The following is a 9,508-nucleotide window of genomic DNA, read 5'->3' as shown; positions in this document are numbered from 1 at the left end:
GTGTGACTGTGGGCTTGTGGTTGTCATTGCACTCTGCTATGGACAGAAGCTTTGTACAAAATGACACTATATGGAATGGCAGTTGGCAAAAGTGTTGCTTTGGATGGTCCCTAAGCTGCTCTTTTGCTGAATAGACCATTGTGTTTTTTTGAACAGGGGAAAAGCCCCTCCATTTGGGCTCTGGTCTATCAGATAATGCATGTCTTGCCTGACATTAGGACAAGTTTTGTAAACTGTCTACTGCACTGTCTTGAGAATCAGTGCTGAGCTGAGATCAGGATCGTTCACTTACAGCAATTTAGTCAACCTGAGACTCATCTTATTGTTATGAGTGTAGGTAACATCCTTACTCAGTGTCTGGTACATGGTCAATAAATGATAGCAACTGTTCTTATCATCACCATCATCATCATCATCATCATCAGAGACTGATGGGTGGATCCATATACACTCACATTGGGACAAAACCACATTCCTTTAGTCTATCCCTGCCTTATGTGAATTTTCATTGCTATATGCCACTTCCTAGCACAGTGCTTAGCATAGAACAGAAAGTCAGTTTAGTAAGATAGTGCTTTTAAGACAAGTCATCTATTCATCCTTTCAGCAAATAGACAAAATTGAACGAAGGAAGGCACATAGAAGAGTGTATATTGCATGATTCTAACAGGTAAATTAATCTGTGATATTAGAAGTCAGAAAGGTGGTTATCATTGAGAGGATGGGGTGACCAGAAGGGGTCCCAGAGTGTTCTTGGGGAGCTGACAATGTTCTGTTTCACTTCAAGGAAATTCAATCTTGACACTTAATTACAGGTAGGCTTTTCTATGTGTTTTATATACTTTAACAAAAAAGAATTAACAAGTATAGTAAATTTGCTGGTAGAAAGATATCTTATGAGTAGTGTTTATAATGCTTAGGGAACTGGTGATAGAATAAGTTACAGATTTAGCATGGACAAAGTCTCTCCCTCTCTGCCCCAGTATAAAGATCTTACTTAGACCTGATCCTTCAGAATGAGGGGCCAGATCATTAAAAGAAGTTATGATAGGAGACATCCTCCTATAACAAATCTGATCACTGTTTCCTCTCTATGCATGTACTCATTTAATTGTCCATACTTCCCTTTTTAAAAGTTTTCTGAGAATTCTGTTGGAAATTTTGATAATGGATACAGAAAGACTGAAGAAAGTAGGACAGTTAGGAGGCATAAATATCTAGAGAAATGATGACAATTTGTAGTTTCATTGGGATCTGATTTGAGGAATATGTGTTAGAGTGGGGAAAAAAAAAAAAAACAGATCTCCCCCCTCCCCGGGAGATTTCATGGATAACAGGAATGGAAGGAAGGCCTGGCAGGTATTAGAGGGTGAGCCCTGGGGACAAAGTAGGGGAATTACAGTTTGTGCTTCTGTGAGACATTCAATTTATAATGCAAACAGATGTGAAGTTAGTAGACACAGGGAAGATGCAGTGCTGTTGCTGAAGAGAGAATCTGGAGAGAATGGAGAGTCTGAAGGTGTGATGGGAAGTTATGGGATCAGAGGAACTTTCACACTACACTCTGGCCTCCTTGCTTAACTTTATTAATCCTGGGGTTCTGGAAATTCAGCTGCTCTAACTCTTCAAGTGGTTACCCTCAGGCCAGTCAGCCTCACCCTTCTGCCCACACAAAGGAGAACTTCAAAGTACTTGGGGGCTATCATAAGAGCTTTTATGGCAAGAGGGCTGAAAGAGATATGTCAGAGCACAGTGCCTTCCTATTGAGTCCATGTCCATAGGACTGCCTCAAAAGCAGAGTCAGAAGCTTCAAGCAGCCAGGGAGGTGGAGATGGGCCTGGGGAAGATGGCATTTTAACAGAAGTACATCATCTGAGTTCCTATTTTGTTTACCAGACTTAGCTTGAAGAACTCTTGGATACTTACTCTTAAGTCAACCCATCTTCTCAGGAGAGAAATTTGTCGCTATTGAACACATTCAAAAGAACCTATATGCGGCCCCAAAGGAATTTCCAGAAAAGAAATACAGAAAATGTTGGTTTTATACAGCACTAGAGGAAAAACCAAAACCAGCCTCCTCAGACAGAGATTTTGAAAATACATCCTTTGTGTGCCTGTGTCCTTTCTAGTGTTGTTTGTTAATAGTGTTTTTTGTATATTGGGCTGTGGAAAACCTGCCTCTAAGAGTAAATAAAAATGGAGTCTCTTCTGCTTATTCATAATACCATAATACCTAAATCTTGACATAAAATTATTCTCCATTCTTCATTATTTAATTTGAGGAGACACTCTGGAGATAGGCCTTTGAGTATAGCTTAAGTGAATAAAGAAGGTTGTTTAGGCTCAAGAAAAGATACTGAGTAGCTAAAGCAGTAAGCAGAGATCAATGCTTACAATGTATTCATTGTCCCTATATCCAAAGAGAAGGCTAAAGTAGCCAGGAGATGGAGAGAAATGGGCTTCTAAGGGGAATGAGGTTTCTTTCATGGCCTAAGAAAGGGTTATGGGGTAGATTTTCCTTTCCATACTACACTTATTAGGGACTTTATATAAGTGATGATCAAATGAATGAATGTCTCTTACTTGTAGGATGGACAACTCCCTCCTGGAAACACTATGTTCTCCTGCAACACCAGCACTTCTGGTCATTCTACATTCCTCCTCACTGGATTTCCAGGCCTGGAAGCCTCTCATCATTGGGTTTCCATCCCCATTAACCTCATCTGTGTGGTTTCCGTCCTGGGTAACAGTTTCATCCTTCTCCTGATCCGCACAGATCCATCCTTACATGAACCCATGTACATCTTCCTAGCCATGTTGGCAGCCTCTGATCTGGGACTTTGTGCCTCTACCTTCCCCACCATGATGCGGCTCTTCTGGCTGGGTGCTCGTGAGCTGCCCTTTGATCTCTGTGCTGCACAAATGTTCTTCATCCATGCCTTCACCTATGTGGAATCTGGTGTGCTGCTGGCCATGGCCTTTGATCGTTTTGTTGCCATCCGGGAACCTCTGCATTATGCCACAATTCTGACCCACTCAGCCATGGCCAGAGTGGGGGCTGCCATCCTGGTGAGGGCTGTCCTGCTCAACCTCCCAGGACCCATCCTCCTGCGACGTCTGCTTTTTCCCCAGATCAGTGTACTCTCTCATTGTTACTGCCTACACTGTGACCTTGTGGGATTGGCCTGCTCAGACACCCAGATCAACAGCTTGGTTGGCCTGGTCTCCATCCTCTTGTCACTGGGCCTTGACTCCTTCCTCATCATGCTCTCATATGCCCTGATCCTACGAACAGTGCTGGGCATTGCATCACCTGGGGAAAGGTTCAAGGCACTCAACACATGTGTCTCACACCTCTGCATTGTTCTCATCTTTTATTTGCCCAAACTGGGGTTATCTGTGCTGCACCGAGTAGAGAAACACAGCTATCCTGCTCTGGCAGTACTCATGGCCAACCTGCACTTCTTGGTCCCACCCTTCATGAACCCCATTGTTTACTGCATCAAGTCTAAGCAGATACGTCAGGGCCTCCTAAAGCGCTTCCAGCAGAAAAGGGTAGATATCTCCTGGAAGAGCAGAAGGACCCAGAAACACAAGACCTCTGTGGGGAAACCTGGGTCTTTGGGTGGGGGAGAATTAGTGCCGGAGAGTTAATTTTTGAGGTTTGAATGATTCAGCTTCCATGGTTGAGCCCTTTGTGGGGACACAATCAGCTTATATAATTATGATTTTGGGGGACTTGAGACCACTGAAAAGTATATTTAAGTATTACCTTGTTAGTCCTGTCATTGTTCTTATTAGAGCTATACTATTTCAGACTCACACTGTGACATCTCCTTTTCTAGGGGGCCTAGCCACAGCACCTGAGAGGATGTGTATGCATACCCATTTGTGCAGGCACCTCTCTCCTTTTCCCCACTGGATTCCCCTCCTTCCATTTCATTTCCAAGCCTAAGGAAGAACTATATCCCTGTTATATATAAGGTTAGGTAGAAGTAAACTATATTACCTTAACACTGCTTTTTCCCAAATTCAATATTAACCAGCTCACAAATCAGGAAACAGACAAGGGGGTGTGTGTGGATGGTGGGAAACACACAAGGTGACACTGTACATGTTGAATTTATCTAGCACTTATTTACAGCCTAGGGAGTGATATTTTTCTCTTGATTCTCTTTAGGCATGTCTCTGCTTTGAGCTTGAAGTTTTGTACTGGTAAACCCAGGAAAGCTGCTCAGCAGAACTCCTGGATCATGCTGGAGCATCAATGGTACAAGTGGAACAGCCCACTCACTTCCAATGCAGATGATTTGCTAGGATATAAGCTCAATGAGACCAGAAATTTGGGGACTGTTTTGTTCACTGATATGTCCCCAGCTCCAAGAACAGTGCCTACCATATAATAGGTGCTCAATATATATTGTTGAATATATATTGAGTAGGGAAGACAAAGGGACAAAAAAAAAAAGACTTTATGGCTGGTCCTCAGGAAGGGAAAGGACTAAGAGATCTGAATGTCTGAGGCTTGTAGGGATAATGAGTAGTTGATAAATTGCAGTGGAATGAGGTAAGGATGGGATGTCAGATATCACATGATCAGGACATCAGGATGTGACGATATCACATGATTAGGAAGCCTGTTTCCAAGGATGCAGCTCAGAAAGGAGCTTCAATTTTTTTTTTTTTTTTTTTTTTTTTTTTTTTTTTTTTTGTGGAGATTTCCCCAAAGCTGTTTGCAAATTTCCAGAAGGAATTTTACCCAGAAACTGAAGGGTACTCCACACTAGAGCTAGCATTGCCCTTGGCCTGCTCAGCCCTAAAATAACCAAACACTTGATGGGGAACTGAAATAGGGATATTCCTGGTAGAAAACCACTACTAAAATTTAATAGAAAAAGCCACAATAAAGCTATTTAGAAATTCTTGCTTTTATCTATAGCTACCTAGATAATTGATAATTTACTGCTTATAGTCATTTCTATGTATCATCTTCAGGAACTGAGAGGAGAGAATAGGAACTCAGAGGCAGGAGGCAGGATAGGTAGCTACGAGCCCTATACATGCAGTTCTAGCTGGAAAGGCTGTTTCCCCATTAGAGGTATTCATTTTGGCCACTGTATCCACTGTAGGATTCTAAGAATCTCAGATCCCCATGCTTATCAACAACTAGGAGAAGGCCACTGCCAACACGGTGTGTTTGAAGGTCACAGATCCTGCCCATAGAGGTCAAGAAGCAAGGATAATGAATCATTAGTTTAGAGTTACCATTTCAGAATAGTGTATCTAGTAGTAGCCAGCTAAAGGCTTTAATAAGTCTAGTTTTTTTTTTTTTTTTTAGTAACCCACTAGTTTTTTAAAAATTTCTTTTCAGCGTAATAGTATTCATTGTTTTTGCACCATACCCAGTGCTTTATGAAATCCGTGCCCTCCACAATACCCACCACCTGGTTTCCCCAACCTCCCACCCCCCGCCTCTTCAAAACCCTCAGATTGTTTTTCAGAGTCCATAATCTCTCATGGTTCACCTCCCCTTCCAATTTCCCTCAGTTCCCTTCTCCTCTCCATCTCCCCATGTCCTCCATGTTATTTGTTATGCTCCACAAATAAGTGAAACCATTTGATAATTGACTCTCTCTGCTTGACTTATTTCACTCAGCATAATCTCTTCCAGTCCCGTCCATGTTGCTACAAAAGTTGGGTATTCATCCTTTCTGATGGAGGCATAATCCTCCATAGTGTATATGGACCACATCCTCCTTATCCATTTGTCCACTGAAGGGCATCTTGGTTCTTTCCACAGTTTGGTGACTGTGACCATTGCTGCTATAAACATAGGAGTACAGATGGCCCTTCTTTTCACTTCATCTGTATCTTTGGGGTAAATACCCAGTAGTGCAATTGCAGGTCATAGGGAAGCTCTATTTTTAATTTCTTGAGGAATCTCCACACTGTTCTCCAAAGAGGCTACACCAACTTGCATTCCCACCAACAGTGTAAGAGGGTTCCCCTTTCTCCACATCCTCTCCAACACATGTTGTTTCCTGTCTTGCTAATTTTGGCCATTCTAACTGGTGTAAGGTGATATGTCAATGTGGTTTTAATTTGAATCTCCCTGATGGCTAGTGATGATGAACATTTTTTCATGTGTCTGATAGCCATTTGTATGTCTTCATTGGAGAAGTGTCGTTTCATATCTTATGCCCATTTTTTATATGATTATCTGTTTTGTGTGTGTTGAGTTTGAGGAGTTCTTTATAGATCCTGGATACCAACCTTTTGTCTGTACTGTCATTTGCAAATATCTTCTCCCATTCCATGGGTTGCCCCTTTGTTTTGTTGACTGTTTCCTTTGCTGTGCAGAAGGTTTTGATCTTGATGAAGTCCCAAAAGTTCACTTTTGCTTTTGTTTCTTTTGCCTTTGGAGACATATCTTGAAAGAAGCTGCTGTCCATCTAGGATTCTGATGGATTCCTGTCTTTCATTGAGGTTTTTTTTATCCATTTCGAGTTTATCTTTGTGTATGGTGTAAGAGAATGGTTGAGTTTCATTCTTCTACATATAGCTGTCCAGTTTTCCTAGCACCATTTATTGAAGAGACTGTCTTTTTTTCACTGTGTATTTTTTTTCTATTTTGTCAAAGATTATTTGACCATAGAGTTGAGAGTCCATATCTGGGCTCTCTACTCTGTTCCACTGGTCTATGTGTCTGTTTTTATGCCAGTACCGAAAGAAATTGAAGAAGACACAATAAGATGGAAGACCATTCCATGCTCTTGGATCAGAAGAATAAACATTGTTAAAATGTCTGTACTGCCTAGAGCAATCTATACTTTTAATGCCATTCTGATCAAAATTCCACCGGTATTTTTCAAAGAGCTGGAGCAAATAATCCTAAAATTTGTATGGCATCAGAAGAGACCCCGAATTGCTAAGGAAATGTTGAAAAACAAAAATAAAACTGGTAGTATCACATTATTTGATTTCAAGCTTTACTACAAAGCTGTGATCACCAAGACAGCATGGTACTGGCATAAAAATAAGTCTAGTTTGACAGGCTACTGAAGAGTAGGTCATTTGAAAAGATAGCTTGTGTTATAGGACAAGGTTTCTCATCAGGGCCACAAATCCTGGACTGGACAAGCCTGTATATGACAAGCCCATGTTATCTAGGTCCTTCTGCCCACTTCATCCACCACCCCAAAACAGGAAGGTTCTGGTCAGAGATACAGCAAGTTCATCTTTCTGAGGAGGGTCCTACCTATTTCTGTTAGAAACTCACAGCCGACATGGTGATGGTGTTTAGGACCACAAGCAGCCCTGGGATGTAAAAACAAAACAAAAAGTGTATACATGCCCCAAGGCTAGAGAAGTTGTATTGAGAGGGTTGGCAAAATTAAGCTTGGATATTCAACACCCAATCTAGGATTGTAGGGATCCTTTGGCTTTGTCATTTCTTTTCCTTTTTTTTTTTTAAAATGATTTTATTCATTTCTTTGACAGAGAGATCACAAGTAGGCAGAGAGGCAGGCGGGAGCTGGAGCAGATTCCCCACTGAGCAAAGAGCCCAATGTGGCACTCCATCTCAGGACCCTGAGACCATGACCTGAGCTGAAGGCAGAGGCTTAGCCCAATGAGCCACCGAGGTGCCCCCTAAGAGGATGTTCTTCTTTTTTTTTTTTTTTTAATTTCTTTTCAGCGTAACAATATTCATTGTTTTTGCACCACACCCAGTGCTCCATGCAATCCATTCCCTCTCTAATACCTACCACCTGGTTCCCCCAATCTCCCATCCCTCACCCCTTCAAAACCCTCAGATTGTTTTTCAGAGTCCATAGTCTCTCATGGTTCACCTCACCTTCCAATTTGATTCAACTCCCTTCTCCTCTCCATCTCCCCTTGTCCTCCATGCTATTCGTTATGCTCCACAAATAAGTGAAACCATATGATAATTGACTCTCTCTGCTTGACTTATTTCATTCAGCATAATCTCTTCCAGTCCCGTCCATGTTGCTACAAAAGTTGGGTATTCATCCTTTCTGATGGAAGCATAATCCTCCATAGTATATATGGACCACATCTTCCTTATCCATTCATCTGTTGAAGGGCATCTTGGTTCTTTCCACAGTATGGTGACCGTGGCCATTGCTGCTATAAACCTTGGGGTACATATGGCCCTTCTTTTCACTCCATCTGTATCTTTGGGGTAAATACCCAGTAGTGCAATTGCAGGGTCATAGGGAAGCTCTATTTTTAATTTCTTGAGGAATCGCCACACTGTTTTTCAAAGTGGCTGCACCAACTATAACCTGAGCTGAAGGCAGAGGCTTTAACCCACTGAACCACCCAGGCACCCCTGGCTTTGTCATTTCTACCTTTTCTAAACACCAACATTGAACTTGGAGACTTCTCTCATTTTAATGGCTGTCACCGTGCACAACTACTCTTAGATTCTGTGGCTCTACTGACTTCAAAAACTGGAAGAGATTGGGGGGGAGGAGAGTCTGTGTCTCTACTACTTTACTTTCAGGGTACAGACATCCCAGCATGTTCCAATAATGCATTCCTCTGCTCCACAGATGTGATAACTACTGAAGTATTTGAGCCTGGCACAGGCGGAATCCTAAGATGGTTTCTAGGAAGTTTTGCTACTAGTTTGCCCACTTAAAATTATCGAAGTGGGAGATTTTATATATATATGTATATATATATTAGGTATATTATTAGTTATTAGTTAAAAAAAGTCTATGTACATGTATCTAAAAGCTCCTGCTCTTAATTTTTGGGCTAATAAGACTATCCCCCAACCATGTCTGGGTGGCTCAGTCGGTTAAGTGTCTGCCTTCAATTTAGGTCATGATTCTGGGATCCCAGGACCCACATCAGGCCTGGGAGCTTGCTTCTCCCTCTCCCTGCAGCTCCCCCTGTTTGTGCATTTCTCTCGCTCTCTCTCCCTCTCTCTCTCTCTGTCAAATAAATAAGTAAAATCTTAAAAAAAAAAAAAGACTATCCCCCACTCATGCAGAAAATTGGAGTTTTAAAGAATCTTACTTCTGGCCTATACCAGTAAAGGGCAGAGGTCCTCCATGGTAGCTTTCAAAGCTTTCTGCGGCCAGAAGACAGACTATTGAAAATCAGACCCAGGGTAGGATTTTAAGGCAGGCATAAATAAGAAGACAACTGAATGTTCAGTCTCAATAAAAAGTTTGCTTTGGTGTAGATGACCTAATACAGAAAGTGACCTGATACAGAAAGAGCAAGAAATGAAGCATTTCAGTGAATGAGCCTACAACTACTCAACCTTCCATATTTTCTGAATCTTCCAGGCTGGCAGAAGCACTTATTTTCCCTTCACAAGGAGAGAAAAGTTTCTCTGCCTGAATATCACGACATGACCTTATTTGAAGAAGGTGCTTTGCAAGAAGTTTCTTGCTCTCTTTAAGGAAAAAAAAAAAAAAAAAAAAAAAAGAAGAAGAAGATCTACTTCATCACTTTTCATGGTTTCCAAGCC

At 41.6% G+C, this 9,508-nt stretch overlaps 1 protein-coding gene across 1 annotated transcript; it reads left to right on the top strand.

The window, feature by feature from the left end:
• The first annotated feature begins 2,616 nt into the window (after positions 1-2,616).
• LOC132016677 (olfactory receptor 51G2-like) lies at positions 2,617-3,654 on the top strand. The gene has a single exon (XM_059398330.1). It carries the CDS (start codon positions 2,617-2,619, stop codon positions 3,652-3,654), a length of 1,038 nt encoding a protein of 345 aa, XP_059254313.1.
• Positions 3,655-9,508: the final 5,854 nt, after the last annotated feature.

This window comes from Mustela nigripes, chromosome 1 (genome assembly GCF_022355385.1).
Source record: "Mustela nigripes isolate SB6536 chromosome 1, MUSNIG.SB6536, whole genome shotgun sequence".
Classification (NCBI taxonomy): domain Eukaryota; kingdom Metazoa; phylum Chordata; class Mammalia; order Carnivora; family Mustelidae; genus Mustela; species Mustela nigripes.
Note: the sequence above shows the minus strand (reverse complement) of the source record. Positions and strands in the feature narration are given on the sequence as shown.

Bases quoted from the DNA above. Each gene is read 5' to 3' on its own strand.
- LOC132016677 (XM_059398330.1), top strand. From the start codon at position 2,617: ATGTTCTCCTGCAACACCAGCACTTCTGGTCATTCTACATTCCTCCTC.